The sequence below is a fragment of the Pelodiscus sinensis genome, chromosome 1 (genome assembly GCF_052426305.1).
Source record: "Pelodiscus sinensis isolate ZL-2025 chromosome 1, ASM5242630v1, whole genome shotgun sequence".
In the NCBI taxonomy this organism is placed as follows: domain Eukaryota; kingdom Metazoa; phylum Chordata; order Testudines; family Trionychidae; genus Pelodiscus; species Pelodiscus sinensis.
In genome coordinates, this window is record NC_143052.1 from 67,615,679 (window position 1) to 67,632,046 (window position 16,368).

The 16,368-nt window shown below is 43.6% G+C and overlaps 1 protein-coding gene across 1 annotated transcript in view; it reads left to right on the top strand.

Annotated features, from left to right (window-relative positions):
* Positions 1-16,368, top strand: part of TPH2 (tryptophan hydroxylase 2) — a 90,877-nt gene that overhangs the window by 14,358 nt on the left and 60,151 nt on the right. Inside the window, exons 5-6 of the mRNA XM_075919425.2 lie at positions 1,649-1,716; positions 12,485-12,681. Coding sequence (XP_075775540.1) covers positions 1,649-1,716; positions 12,485-12,681 — 265 coding nt within the window. The remainder of the gene's footprint in view (positions 1-1,648; positions 1,717-12,484; positions 12,682-16,368) is intronic.

The following is a 16,368-nucleotide window of genomic DNA, read 5'->3' on the forward strand; positions in this document are numbered from 1 at the left end:
TTTACCAAGGGTCATGTGGGATTCTCTAGCACTGATAGTTTTAAAGTTGAAATTGAAGGTTTTTCTAAAAGCTCTCTGTAGAAATTGTTCTGAGGGAAGTTCTCTGGTCTTTGTGGTACAGGAGGTCAGACTAGAAGATCACAATAGTCTCTTTGGTTTGGGAATCTATGGATTGAGGCTATGTTGAACAACAGCTGTTTGTCTATCATTTTTGTGGGTTTTGTCCATGCACAGTGATGGGAAAGTGGTATTTTTTCTGGTTACACTACTGCCTAGTTGAGTGGAGCAAGTGCAAATATACTTTCTGGGCTACTGTGCCTGTTTGAAATTAAATTTAAATCCATTCCAATCTTTCCCTTAAAGTGAACTTTTGTTACATAGCCTGAAAACTGAAATGTGTCTGAGGCTATGTCTACACGATGGGGGTTTTTCGGGATACCAGAGGTATCCTAAAAAAAACCCGCCACATCCAAGGAACACATTTGTACTTCTGCTATTTTTTGCGGAAGTGCAAACGTTCTCTTTTGGAAGCTCCTGTATTCCTCCTTCCACGAGGAAGAAGGGGGCTTCCGTAAGAGGGTTGTTTCCTGACATTTGGTCCAGTCTAGACAGGCCAAATGTTGGAAAAGCCTCTTCTGACAAAAGAATTAGGAAAATCTACGCAAAATGTGGAGTGCATTTTGCGTAACTTTTTCCGACAAAACCTTGCAGTCTAGACCTAGTCTGAGTGTGTTTGTGTATAAAGAAGAGATGTTGCATGTGGTTTTGAATAACCTAAAGTAGTATAGAAGCACAGGTGTGTATGTTACACACACCACCCTCTGGACCTGATCCTCAAAGAAAATAAGTCAGTTACAGCTACAGTAATAGGGATTGAGCTCAAGATGTAGTTGCCCACTTTTTACCCAGGCCCATCCCTCTCGAGCCCACCTGGCAAACTAGCCCTAGTGAAGGACCAGGGTGCTGGGGCTAACCCCGTTTTGACCCAGCTTTCCAGCCAGGCAGCAGGGCTGGGACTTGTCCTCTCCACTTGCTCCCCTCCATCTTGGTACTGCAGCTTGCCCCGCTCTGCTCCAGCTCTCTGGCCAGGGAGCAGGGTTGGGTGTTACCCCCGTCTCTCCTGTCCTAATCCCTCTGCCCTCTATTCTTGCCCACCCAACATGAAGTTGGGGCCATCCAAGTGGGCCCTTCTGTCTATGGCTCTGGCTCCTGCTTTCTCTCCAGAGGTGTTTTGTTCGGTCCCCAGTGTGATAGTTAAGATGGTGCCTATCACAGTAGCATCTTCAAAAGAAGCCCTTCATGAATTCAGTTTTCAAGCCATTAAAGAAGTGTGACACATGAGTTAAGGACTTAGCTTCATGCCTGCTTGAGAAAGTCATGGAGGTGTTTGGGTGGCCTGAAGTTGAGTCATAGGTAGTTTCCCCATGTTTAATATTTTTGGCTGTGTGATGGCATTCGTACAGAGCACTTCTCCTGGAAATGTTCCTTTTTGGAACATTAGGCTTTTTTCCCCACAGTAAAATAGAAGCTGCTAATCAGAAACCAATATAATTAAGCACTAAATAGATACTGTTATGATTTCTTTAAAAATTCTTTCAGCTGATTTTCTTTCTCTTTGTTATAATTTAGTCTCTTCTTCCTTCTTAAGGGATTTAAGGACAATGTATATCGACAGAGAAGAAAGTATTTTGTGGATGTTGCCATGAGTTATAAATAGTAAGTACTGGTATAATTCTTTATCGTGTTGCTAAGTTAGAAAAAATTCACACTCTACTTAATTCTGTTAGCATGAAGTTTTGCAACAGACAAATGAGCTATTGAACTTTGACCAGTTTAACGTATTCTATAGATGACAAACCTAAAGCATGAAATCATATAATTTTTCAGTATAATTATTAGCAAGTGAGGCATTTAGACACAAAGTGCTGCATTGTCATCATTATGTTCTTGGCTAGTTTAATGTAAGGAGCTATTTTACAAATGTTTTTAATATCCTATGATGAAATGAATCCACATACAAGGGACACAGACATCTCCTATAGGTGGCCTAGAATCCAGGTCTCTTAACTCCAAAACACAGGTCTCTACCACTTCAGCCAAAAAAGAATTTCCTCACTACACGTGGAACCCCTTTTCCTCCCTGTGGAACAGTCACTAGAGGGCAGTAGCTTACAAAGGGTTTACACTATTAGAGCTGGCTGGGAAGTGGTTTTTCATCAGAAGATGCTGAACTGTCCAAAATGAAGTGTGGAAACATTTAGATTTTTATAAATTTCTGCCCCAGCCAGATGTAGACTGCATGTCAAGAAGTCTGGAAGCCTTGAGGCCCCAGCAGGAGGTTCCAACTTTAGCCTGGAAGTCCTAGTGTCATTGACTCTGAAGCAGTCAGCATGGTGGAGCTGCCTTAGAGCTGCAGACTCTAGAACAGGAGTCACCAACCTGTCAATTAGGATCAATAGGTCAATCCTGGAGTCTCAGCCAGTCAATCGCGATCTCTGGGCCACTGAAGTCCAACAGCACAGCAGGGCTCAAGACAGGCTGCCTGCCAGCTTCAAGCTCATCTCTGTGCTCTCATCACCTATTAAACCATCTTGTTAGTCTTTAAAGTGCTACATAGTTTTTCCTTTTGTTTTGGATAAAGGGGGACAGCGTGTCTGCAAACTGCCTGTGCCTGCAGCCCCATTGGCTGGCTCTGGGCCAAGGGGAGCTGTGAGGACAGTGATGGCGGCAGTGTGCGAAGACAAGATGTTTCCTCCCCCCAATGGCTGCACAGTGACAAGTTCGTAGCCATCAATTTCTGGGAGCAATACGGAGTCATGGCCAGCAGGCAACCTGTCTGAGCCTTGCTATACTGCCTGCCGGGAGCCACTTGTGATAAACACCTGCTCCTGGCCAGAGCCTACACCTCACCCCCCCTCTTGCACCTAGGTCCTAGACCGGATCCCCCTACCAAAGCCCCTCCTCTATTCCCTCTTGCACCCCAACACTCTGCCCCAACCTGGAACCCCTTCCCAGAGCCAGCACCCCTCTTGTACTCCAGCACTGACCTAGCCTGGATTCACCTCCTGTTCCCAAATTCCCTCCCAGAGCTTGCACCTGTCACCCCTTCCTGCTCCCAAAAGACCTGTCCCCAAGCCTGCACCCCCTTTACAGCCCAGTGAAGTGAGTGAGGGTAGGGAAGGGCAAGTGACAAGGAGAGGGAAAATGGAGTAGGTGGGGTAGGGTAGGGGCGGGGCCTCAGAAGGGCCAGCATAGATGCTGGGTTGTCTTGAAATTTAAAAAATTATGTTGGGCATAGAAAAGTTGGACACTGCTGCTCTAGAAGCCTTTAGGGCACCAAGGCAGGCAGGCTCAATACAGGGGTCTCAAGGCTTTCACATTCCCAGCCATGAAGCATGAGGCGTGGCAATGCTGGAAGCTGTGGTGGCTCAACTGCTCCTATGCAAACCCATGTGATGCCCTGGGCTAATCTGTGAGGAGCTGGTGGCAATACAAAGAGTTTCCAAATCAGGACATCTGGTTGCTCTTTTTTTGTTTGTTTGTTTGTTTGTTTTGTTTAGCAAAATCAAATGAAAAAGTTTTGATTTTTCTGGAATGAAGTATTTTTAGAATTTTCTCTCCCAAGGGATTTTTGAAACTTTGGGTGTTTGTTCTGATTCAGAATGTCCTGTGGAAGAGACATCACAAAGTTCAACCAGCTGTATGCACCATGCACTTGTCTAATTAGACAAACTTTATCCCTTTCACTTGAGATTCACAAGAGTTCAACTCCTAGGCTGTGTCTAGACAGGCCAGTTTTTTCGGAAAATCAGCCGCTTTTCTGGAAAAACTTGCCAGCTGTCTACACTGGCCACTTGAATTTCCGCAAAAGCACTGACTTCCTACTGTAAGAAATCAGTGCTTCTTGTGGAAATACTATTCTGCTCCTGTTCAGGCAAAAGTCCCTTTTGTGCAAAGCTTTTGCACAAAAGGGCCAGTGTAGACAGCTCAGATTTGTTTTCCGCAAAAAAGCCCCAATTGTGAAAATGGCGATCGGGGCTTTTTTGCGGAAAACGTGTCTAGAGTGGCACAGACGCTTTTCCGCAAAAAGTGCTTTTGCGGAAAAGCGTCCATGCCAATCTAGATGCTCTGTTTCGAAAATGCTTTTAACGGAAAACTTTTCCGTTAAAAGCATTTCCGGAAAATCATGCCAATCTAGACGCAGCCCTACTGTTCATCTGGAGAGACTGTCTATGCTACAGACAACCATCACAGTTACAAAATAAATCACACTCATATCTGCAGAACTGGGAGTAGAATACTGATACTTAGTTCCCAAAACACTGCCTAGGACTTGTATGAAAGGAGATCACTGTTATCTGGTAGTGGGGAGGCTGCAGAGATGACGCACACAGTCTTTGGGCAAATGGAGAGAAGAGGAAGAAAAGATTTACACTACATCTCTAACTTATTAATAAGTGCCAGCCAGTTTGCTGTATTTGGAAAATGAGCCCTCAAAGGAAGGTAAAGGAAAACAGAGAGGCATATGTATTGGGTGAGGGGTGATAGCTATGTGCCAGCGCCAAAGAGAAGGAGAGAGTGCCAACATATAAGGCCAGAATATACAGCAAAAATGGGGAAATAGACAGTTACAAATTAATTTAAAAAGAGAGAATGAGGTTTGAGGCTGCTGATTGGGAAAAGAACTTCTAGAAAAGAATAGATGTATGTGAGAATTATCGAAGAGGCAAGAGGAATCCCACTGGAGGTTGGTACCACATCTCTGAGTTTCTTATCAGAACTGTGAAATGGCAAAGCGAATAATATAATCCACAGAAGTAAGGGAAAACATTAAATTGTATGGTACAAAGAAGGAAAACAAGCCATTCCAAAGCTTACATTAACCTGTAAGTGACAGAGGAGCAAGCAAGCCTAAACATGCTGAGCATTGCCCATAGATTTCTGTGTCTGCAGAGGAACATGATACACATTCACTGGGGTGCCTGTGTCACTACCTAGGATTAAAACAAGCTGTTAGAAATGTTACCTTGTTCCCATATACACAGATGAAAGAACATTCCTGAGGAACAAGAGACAGAATCACAAAATGTTTGTGAGGAAAAAGGCCTGGTTCTTAATTTCAGCTATAGTTAGAACATAGACTGGGGCATTAGAAATATCTTAAATCCTGCACTGGCAAGAGGATTTATTTACTACTCTGAGATTGGATGCTTCAGCTATAAACTGATGCTAATTTGATATTAGTCAAGTGACAGCTCTACAGGTAATGCATTTGTTTGCTTGCAGTATGGGAGACGGCCACATTCAAAGCTTGTCTTGTAAGATCTATTTTATACCTTTATAAAATGCAGAAAATGATAGATCTGACTTAGCAGGTGCATACAACCGTCAAAGTACAAAGTTTTCACAGGTTAAAAGTCAAGCTGCTGGGGCAAAGAATACAATAGTTTAAGCCTGATGAAAATCAATAGAATTATACCAATATGCAACTAGGGCACATGAGAACAGAATTGGGGGCCTTTTATCATCCTCCTGTGGTTGATAACCAGTGGAATCCTTGTTATGTTTTTTTTTAAACAAAAATTTGCTAGGGCCAGATTCTGCTTCCATTCTCACAAAGAAATGTTCTCATGAAAAGGCTCAGTCTTGCTTCAGTAGGAATCAATAGGAGTCAGGATTTAGCCCACACTTTTATATTTATGCCTCATTCTGTTTTGTTCCAGATCAGTTACATTTTAATATATTTCTTTTCACTTTTCTCTTGTTTTCTCCTTATATTTTGGTGGTGTTTCCTCTCCCCATTCTCTGATATTGGAAGCTAATGAGACAATACTGAGTCCATTCTTAAGCAGTCTTTTCAGGAAATTTCATAGAGGGCCGAATATATTTGGGTCTTGCCTTTTCTGTATCAGGTATATTATTTTGTTACAGTTATCTGCAAATACTTTGTTGCTGTCCGGACAGGTGAATGAATGAAATACTTCATACCTTGTTCCCCACCAACATGAAAAACTCATCCACAAATAAAATGCTTTTCAGCTCCTAGGATCAAGTGACCATGGTCTGATTAATATTTAAATCACTAACTAAGATCTTCTGTAATGATTCACAAACTGCGAGCCATGGTATACTTGGTGTAGGATGCCTTGCTCCCTTATTTCCACATACTAAGTCACAAATCCATTAGTTATTTTCTTAATGTTATTTTCCATGTAATTATTGCACATTCTTTAGTCTCATTGACTTCAAATGAGACAAGAGTGAATTAGGATTTGTTTGACGAGTGTTCCTGTTTTTGAGCCCTAGCACTCTCTGGGTGACTGTATTGGAGCCAAGCTCCTAACAACATGCTAGGTTCCTTGGGATTCAAACACTGCACTTTAAACACTGTCCCAATATCAAACGGACACTCACAGTGTATCCAATGTCTTGGTGAGGCACACATCCCACAAAAGTGTTCATACTGCAAGAAATTGTCAGCTAGATCCCTTAACACTGGGGTTTTCAAAGTTGGGTCATGGGCCCACTCAGATAAGCCACTGGCGGGCCACTAGATGGTTTGTTTCTCTAAGCATCAATAGGGCAGAGCCTTTCAGCTCTTATTGGCTGCAGTTCATCATTTTTAGCCAACAGAAGTGTGAAAACCCCTCCTTAAAACTAGAGACCTATGACTGAATCTCCTCCTAATTTAGAAATCCCCCAGGCCGTCCTCAGACCTCGAGACTAGGTCTCTTCCATGAGAGATGTCTTCAGCAGCGGTCTTGGACAAAGGACCCCGTTTGCCACCTGGAAAATCCAAACAGCTTACAAAACATAGGTTCCCAACGTTACCTCAGAGTGAACACTTAAAGAAGCAGCATTCTCCAGGCAAAAAATTCAGCCTTGGTACTGACGGCACCATTTACCATGGACCTAGAAGCACTGGGAGCATCAGGTATGCCGATATCCTGAGGGACAAAGGCAAAGGAACTGCAAGACCCTATCACTGGTGTGTGAGCTAAGAAGCAGCTATCCGGCTACCATTGACACTGAAGAAGTTGGCACCTGCTTCCTGCAAGGCAGTGTCAACAACTGCCGGCACACAAATGGAAGCACCTTCAGCACCACTGGTGCAGATAACTATGTGCACCCCAACACTGCTTATGATATACACTGAGTTAGCACTAACCTTGGTACCTGGGACACCATTGTTCAGTACGCATGGTACACCAGTCCACCCTCAACCTAATCTGGTCTCGACACTGGCGAGTTCAGCACTGCCATTCTCATCAGATGAGGAAGAAGAGGTGGAAGTGACACCACATGTCAGTGTTCCCCAAAGTAACCTCAGCAAGCCTCATCATTTTCATCCCAACAGTGGCAACCTTTTTTATGTTTTGGTCACGGCTTCAACAACTCTCCCACCAATTCAAGGTTGCGAAACCTACCATCTATTCAGTCACTGCCTGTTACCATATTACCCCATCTGGTGCAATGTTACCTCTGACGGATGGGTCCTAGAAATAATCCTCAAAGGTTATGCCATCCCATTTACCTCTACCACATCTACCCACCAACCTTCAAGGACCCTTCCCACAAGACTCTGTCACAAGAGGAAGTCACTCACCTATTACACCTAGAAGCTGTGTTGAGGAGGTACCACTTCAACAAAGGGGAATGGGATTCTACTCCCACTATTTTCTCACACCAAAGCAAAGTGGGGGTTGGCGGTTTATCCTGGATTTACGTCTATTGACTAAATTGCCATCCACATTTCAAAATGGTACCACTGGCAACAATAATTCCACTTCTAAAAAAAGGAGTTTTGCTGTCATCCCTGGACCTTCAGGATGCTTATTTTCATATTGTTATACACCTGGCACACAGGAGATTCCTCTGTTTCATGCTTACCACTCAAAACTGCCAGTATTGAATTCTACCATTTGGACTAACCACAGTACCTAGAGTCATCACAAAAGTCTTTGTGGTCACAGCTGCCCACCGAACAACTTGGGCATAAAATATTCCCATACTTTGATGATTGCCTAATAATGGCATTGTCCCTCCAAGAGGCAACAACCACCAGACTCACTGTGCATCTACTGACCACCATAGGCTTCCAGATAAACTACCAAAAGTCCCTTCTTGTTCCAACTCAACAGCTGGACTTTATTGGAGCCCAACTATACTGTATCGAAGTGAAGGTAAAGGTCCCTCAACCATGTTTTCACACCTTAATGGACCTAATTTCAACAGTCACATGAAGTCCCCAACTAAAAGTCAGACAATGTCTCCAATTATTAGGGCACATCACAGCCACCACATTTGTAGTTAAACATTCAAGACTGCACATGCAGTGCCTACAGGGATGGTTATAAAGCTCATACAAATACCACAAACACTTACTGCACAAACTACTAAACATGCCCTCCAGAGTTTCCTTCAATGGTGGCTGCAACCAATGGATGTGTGCACAGGAATCCCCTGCCAACAACAAACCCTCTCAGCCACAGTAATCACAGACGCATCCCTCAAGGGGTGGGGAGCCTACATCTCACACAACCCAATTCAGAGACGATAGATGATAGCAGAATCCACTTTACATATCAGTGTTCTAGAGCTCTGAGCTGTAAGACAAGCATGCAAACATTTTCTACCATTAATACGCCACAAAACTGTCAAGATCCTCACAAACATCATGGGGTGCATGTACTGTATAAACCAACAGGGCGGAGCATGATCCTACCCATTATGCATGAAAACCATACGTCTATGGCAATGGTGCATAGCCACCCAAAAAGACATCTTTGCAACATATCTTCTGGGAATACAGAATAGCACTGCGGACTGGCTCAGCAGACACTTCCACCAGAACCATCAAGGTCATCAAGTCCAGCCCCCTGCCCAAAGCAGGACCAATCCCAACTTAATCAACCTAGCCTGGGCTTTGTCAAGCCGAGACTTAAAAGCCTCAAGGGATGGAGATTCCACCACCTCCCTAGGGAACCTATTCCAGTGCTTCACCACCCTCCTAGTGAAATAGTTTTTCCTAATATCCAATCTAGATCTCCCCCACTGTAACTTGAAAACTGTAACAAAGAATAGGTGTTATTCTTTGTAGAATGAGGTTTACAGAAGTTGCAATAAGTTGTCTGCTATTTTGAAATTATTTCAAAATAACAGAATTGCTGTGTAGACACTTGCATAGTTATTTTGGAATAACGGCCATTATTCCGAAATAACTTTGCTATCTCCATGTGGCACCATAAAATCAAAATATACACCACTTTTACACATCCAACTACCAAGTGTTTCACAAAAGGGCTAAACACTTCCCCGCTATTAAAACAACCTTCCCTGATGTGGGACCTCAGTATGGGTATGTCTACACTACCCCTCTAGTTCGAACTAGCGGGGTAATGTAGGCATACCGCACTTGCAAATGAAGCCCGGGATTTGAATTTCCCGGGCTTCATTTGCATAAGCGGGGAGCCGCCATTTTTAAAACCCCGCTGGTTCGAACCCCGTGCAGCGCGGCTACACGGGGCTCGAACTAGGTGTACCGGTAGTTCGGAATAGGAAGCCTAGTCCGAACTACCTAGTTCGAGCCCCGTGTAGCCGCGCTACACGGGGTTCGAACCAGCGGGGTTTTAAAAATGGAAATAAAGCCTTTTCCGGAAGATCCCTTATTCCCGATTTTAAGAAAAGGCTTTATTTTCCGAAAGATCCCGTCTATACTGGCGCTTTTCTCCGGCAAAGCCCCGAGCCGGAAAAAAGCGGCAGCCATGTTCATGCAAATGCCACGGGGGATATTTAAATCCCCCACAGCATTTGCAATTCCGACTTGTCTCATTAGCATCCCTTTTCCGGAAAAGGGTGCCAATGTAGTCACAGCCCTAATGTAGAACACTCACCAGGACAACCATCTCAAAGAACCTCAGTTACTGCACAAGGTATGTAATCCTCTCGTCAGGATCTGGCCTGGTAAAAGAAAAGCTAAAGTTAGCCAAGCTCTCAGTGTTGCTATCAGAATTTTCTTCTCTTGTCATATGCTGTTTTTCTCTCTGCTTTTTCTTATTCTGAAGATTGCAGGGTACCCTTATTAGTCTTGCTAGCACTACTGTGATTGATTTAGTGAATTTCTCTGGAGTTAATGGTATCTGTTCCTTCACATACAAATATAACACTTACATACTTTTAATTTTGTCTTGCCAAATCAGGCCTATATTTTGAATTCATTACCATCCCCAGGAGTTAGTAATTTTTCTGCACTACCTACAAATACCTGCTGTGTTGTAATTTTCTTGTCACACAAGCTTCCAAGACAAACTAATTCCAATCACATTCTAATTTTATTTGTAATAGTTCTCAGTCCTAGCACATAGGGGAAGAAACATACTAATTTCATGTTCTTTTCAATTTTATGCATCCCTTTTTAGATTTTTCATTTTTCTTGGTTATATCTGCTTTGATTATTTAAGTAAAGAAATTGGTAGAAAAAACAACATGGCAGGGAAAAAACCCTTCATAACTTTTTTACAGGCTGTTTTAATGTTTTTATATAAAACTAATAAGTATACAGTGGGGAAGGAGAGAGGAAATTTTTATCTTGTGATTAGTTACAGAATACATTTTCTCTCTTGCTTACATTCTCTTTCACTGTTACCTATTTACATTTTTTACATAGATATGGACCTACCAAATACTATAGGTTGGTCTGACCTAGCTGTCTGGGTAGGATAAGTCTGTGCAGAAGCTTGAAATGTAATTCCCAGCTCCGACAGACATACATACACTATCTCTGTCCAAGCTAGTCTGCTTACAAATAGCAGTATGGCCGTGATGGCACAGGAAGTGATATAGGTTAGCTTCCAAAGTACAATTGAGTACAGTCAAGATTCTAGGTATGTATTTAAGATGCTAGCCAGGAACTAGTTTTGAACTTAAACATGGAAAAAATCTTGGTAATTCTTAGTAATCAATTGGAGTAAAGCCTCCAGTAAAAGTAACAGAAGTAAAAGTTCAACAACTCATAATTCAGGTTTGAGGCTACCCTATTCATTGTGCAGATTGCAGATTCATAATGTACCACCACTTTTGTTCTGGTGCAGGTGTAACATTCACCTAGTGTGGTTCACTGTCCCATGTAGTGGCACTTAGACCACCTAAAGCAAGAGCTGAGAGCAAGGGAGCTCTACAGCCTAAGCTGAGAGCCAGCTGGCTTTATCGGTCAAGAAGTAGAGGCTCCTATACTGAGGTCCTACGTTCAAATCTGCCCTGTGATGGTTACACAGGCAGCTTGTGGGGCTCAGAGCCTGGGGCTAGAGAGGCTGAAATGGAAGATCACAGTGAGATGGAATTATTTGTGTGTGTGACCTATAGATGTGGTAGAGCAGGCTCAATTCAGAACTAGTTTCACTGATCCTCCTGCTGAGGAAATTAGTGTCATGATGAGATGGAAAGAGGGAGGAAGGAAAAAACAGACTCCTGTAGACAGGATGCACCTTCTGATAGGGAATTTAAAGGTGAATTAACCTTAATTCAGGGCCTAATGAATTAGTTGGGACAATAAGTAAATTAAAACACTCAAGTTACAAACCTCCCAAATTCTTGGCTTTGTTGAATCACAAAGCAGATATGAAGCCAACTGATGCTTCCCTTTTTGCAGGGAATTGTTGAGTAATGTTGCAGGATCTGTGCCAACCTCTCCCTCACTTCCCCAGCACAGTGTGGCTGGTTAAAAAGGGACATGGCTAGATAGAATGGACTCATTGCAGCAGACGGTACTTACAGCCCCTGTTGTGCTCTTCAGGATCAGACTGGCAATCTGAAGATGGGTAGGGCATGAAGGTGCCTTACACACACTTGAATGGTGCCCTCCCTCTTAAATTGAACTGGATGCCAGCTGGCTAATTCTGAAGGTGTGACCCACATGATAGAGACAAATTGACACAGCTTCTTTAAGGAGAATTGTGCCTCTTTGATCTATTAGAGTTCTTTGGCCACATCCACAAAAGAGTGGACAAAGGAGATTTGGTAGATTTAATTGTTTAGAATTTAAGTCCCTCACAAGGGACTACTAGATAAATGAGCCCGGAGGTGATGGATAAAATTCTGTCATCGATCAGAAATTGATTGAAAGAGAAAAAAAAAGGGTCTTGTGATATTCTTTCACATCTGATTGCATTACTATGTGGCCTCACATTCAGAAATACACAGTTTGAGGTGCAAGGAGTCCTTTCTGATATCACAATATATGCATTATAAATATAGAACAAAAACAATTTCAGGGAGCTTCCCAATAATATTTGTGTATGTCTGAAGAGAAGGTTTGATTTCAAGTTTTTATTATTTATATAGGACCACTAATGTGCACACAGTTATTTACTGATGTAGAAATAAACAAAAGACACATGGAAGTGATGTTCCCGCTCAGAAGATTTTACTGTCTAAAATCAGTCTAGCAACTGTGTTGTGTGTTAAGAATATTTCTCCTCTTTTTTAGTGGTCAACCCATTCCCAGGGTGGAGTATACAGCTGAAGAAATTAAAACGTGGGGTACAGTATTCAGGGAACTCACCAAACTCTATCCCACTCACGCTTGCCGTGAATATTTAAAAAACTTCCCTTTGCTGACCAAGTATTGTGGATATAGAGAGGATAATGTACCTCAACTGGAAGATGTTTCTATTTTTCTTAAAGGTAAGGTTCATGTTTAGTTTTTGTATAGCCGTTATATCATGGAAAAATGTTATCTTTTCCTAGGACCTAATCCAAAATCCACTGAATGGAAGAACCTCCATTGACATAAAAGGATTTTGGATTAAGCCATTTGTCAACACACACATTGTTGCATTGTAATGTTTTCCACAGGAAGGAAATCGGAGTGTATGATAGTTATTTTAACAGGAATATATGAAGTTCAGAGAAGTGGCTTGGTAACATACTTGTACACCACATACCATATCTGCTATATGAGAGAGTTTCTGTATGTGTCCGTCCTTCTGTCTGTCTTTGAGTCTGTTTGTTCAAGAACTCCTCCTAAACAGTAAGGTCTAAGACCACCAAATTTGATATGCCGTTTCCTTTTATCATAACTTAAAGCAAAGTCAGGTTTTGGTTGTGCCAGGACAGCCATCAGCTGCCCCTACCACCTCCCCTGAGCCACCCTCACACCTCCCAACCCCTGAACTTGTACCCCTGACTCCTGAACTTCTACCCCTAGCCATGACTTCTGCACTCCCCTTCAGCCTCCTGTCCTGAGGTACCCGAGCAATGCTGGGTAAATCTTCTAGTAAAGTTATATTGGCAGTAGACGGGGGTGGCCCGTGAGCCTAGGCGAGCTAGGCAGCTGCCTAGGGCGCCGCTGGGCCGGGCGCCCGATGATGACGTCATGGCCATTGATGGCCGTGCAGGCAGGAGTGCCAATTGCACCACCCCGCCTAGGGCGCCAGCTGCTGCAGCCAGCCTCGGGCCGCTCCTGGCAGTAGAGAAAGGTCTTGTGGTGTGACTGGGGAGGCAAGTACAGATAGCTGTGTTGTGGAAATGAATGCAATGAAGGAATACTGCTTCTCCTGTTTGTTCACCTAGTAGGAAGGAAGAAGACAGAATTTTAAATGTTGCGACAGTAGAATTTTAAAGATGGCTTCAGGCACAGCAGATGCTCATTTTTCCTCTATCAAGCATGAGACTCCCAGAACCAAAAAGACCTTTGTGAAGAATAAGGGGCCCTTAAGATAGCATGTATATGTTTCACACTTGAACACAAGGGAGCTATGTTAGAAGGAAATTAATAAATGGAGGAATATGCAAAACTACTACCTAGCTCTGTGGTTTTTATTTGGAATGTTGCCCATGGCTCCTGGTTCATGATATTGTCTGTGTCTATGGCAAAAGTTACGGATGGTGGACATGCACTTTTCCAGCTATGTTTGAATATTCCCAAATTAACTTTGCAGAATTCTAGTACAATTCTGAAGTTTTGATTTTGAAGTGCCAGGCCTGGCGTTGTGGAGCTACGCCCTTGCCCCGCACAACACGACTGACTGATAGTTGACTTAGGCTTGGACTACTGGGGCCAGGCATTTTTGGCTGCATGGGGTTAGGAAACGTTAAGCCAGCAGGACAGCAGGTAAAGGGGGGGCTATGATGGTGAGCCCGCCGCCTACCAATCATCATCCTGCTACAAGGACAAATGCAAAGTACTCCACTTAGGAAGGAACAATCAGTCTCACACATACAAAATGGGAAGTGACTGTCTAGGAAGGAGTATGGTAGAAAGGGATCTAGGGGTTATAGTGGACCACAAGCTAAATATGAGCCAACAGTGTATCGCTGCTGCAAAAAAAGCAAACATGATTCTGGGATGCATTAACAGGTGTGTTGTGAGCAAGACATGAGAAGTCATTCTTCCGCTCTGCTCTGTGCTGATTAGGCCTCAATTTGGAGTATTGTGTCCAGTTCTGGGCACCTCATTTCAAGAAAGATGTGGAGAAATTGGAGAAGGTCCAGAGAAGAGCAACAAGGGGCTGTTAACAGGGAGTTTGGAGAGGGAGTTGGGAAAGGGATAAGATACACTCACCATTCCTTAACATCTTTTCACTACACTCCTTCCCTTCAAGGAGGCATTTAATAACAACTGAGGAATCTCTCAGAGAAGAAGGCAGGTATGGATGGTGATAGGTCAGCTGTTGTTACCTGCACAGCATGTGCCATGTTTATCTTCCTCCCAGACGAAAGAAGGGATTTCATCTGCACAAAGTTGGTCTCTATTTTGGAAGAATAAATTAGAGAACTGGAGGCCCAAGTATTAACCCTACGTTCCATCAGAGAGGATGAATTCTCGATAGAAGGCAGCGTTTAATCCTGCAGGCACAGCAGGCTGAAGAGCCAGTCAGAGCAGTAGAGGACAAGGAAGAAAACTGGCAGCATGTAACCTCTAGAAGGAGAAGGCGGCCAACTCAGGTATCCCCCATTCCTGTAGAGGTAAGTAACCACTTTTCAGGCTCTCTCCATAGGCACTGCAGTGGAAAATGCTTTGGCAAGGACCTCTCAGGGAAGAAATCAGAAGGGAATACCATCTACCGGAAGGCATGGGATGCATAGTCGTATGGATGGGGGTTCCACAACCAGCACCCCCAAAAGAAGACGGGTGGTTGGGGACTCCCTCCTAAGAGGGACTGTGTCATCCATCTGCCGTCCAGACCTGCAGTCTCAAGAAGTGTGCTACTTACCAGGAGCTCGTATTCAGGATGTGACCGAGAGTCTTCGGAAAGTGATTAAACCTTTGGATCGCTACCCCTTCCTGCTTCTCCATATAGGAACTAATGATATGGTGAAGAATGACCTTGAGTGGGTCACATGTAGCACTGGGAAGGAGGATCAAGGAATTTGAAGTGCAAGTGGTGTTCTCATCCATCCTTCCGGTTGAAGGAAAAGGGATCGTCGAATTGAGGAAGTAAATGCGTGGTTGCGCAGGTGGTGTCGGAGAGAGACTGTAAATATGGATTGGATAAATGGACTGTAAGATGGATAGAAAGCTGGCTAGACTGTCTGGCCCAATGGGTAGTGATCAATGGCTCGATGTCAGGTTGGCGGTCAATTTCTAGCAGAGTGCCCAAAGGATCTGTTCTTGGAATGGTTTTGTTCAACATCTTTATTAATGATCTGGATGAGGAGATGGATTACACCCTCAGCAAGTTTGCAGATGACACTAAGCTAGGGGGAAAGGTAGATACGCTGGAGTGTGTCTAAACTACACCCCTCTGCTCTGCAGAGGGATGTAGATTAGGCACATTGCTATTGCAAATGAAGCACGGATTTAAATATCCCACACTTCATTTGAATAGAAATGGCCGCCACTTTTTGCCAATGCGGCACTTTGCTGGCAAAAAGTGGCAGTCTAGATGGGGATCAGTTGACAAGGAAAGCCTTTTCTAACTGATCTCTTATGCCTCATGTAACGAAGTTTACAGAATCGGTCAGAAAAGGCTTTCCTTGTCGACTGATCCCCGTCTAGACTGCCGCTTTTTGCTGGCAAAGTGCTGTGTCGGCAAAAAGCGGTGGCCATTTCTATTCAAATGAAGCACGGGATATTTAATTTCCCACTTCATTTGCAATAACGATGTGCCTAATCTACATCCCTCTGTTGACAGAGGGGTGTAGTTTAGACATACCCCTGGAGGGCAGGGATAAGGTCCAGAGTGACCTGGACAGAGTAGAGGATTGGGCCAAAAGAAATCTGATGAGGTTCAGCAAGGACAAGTGCAGAGTCCTGCACTTGGGACGGAAGAATCCCAAGCATTGTTACAGGCTGGGGACTGAATGGCTAAGTAGCAGTTCAGCAGAAAAGGACCTGGGGATGACAGTGGATGAGAAGCTGGATATGAG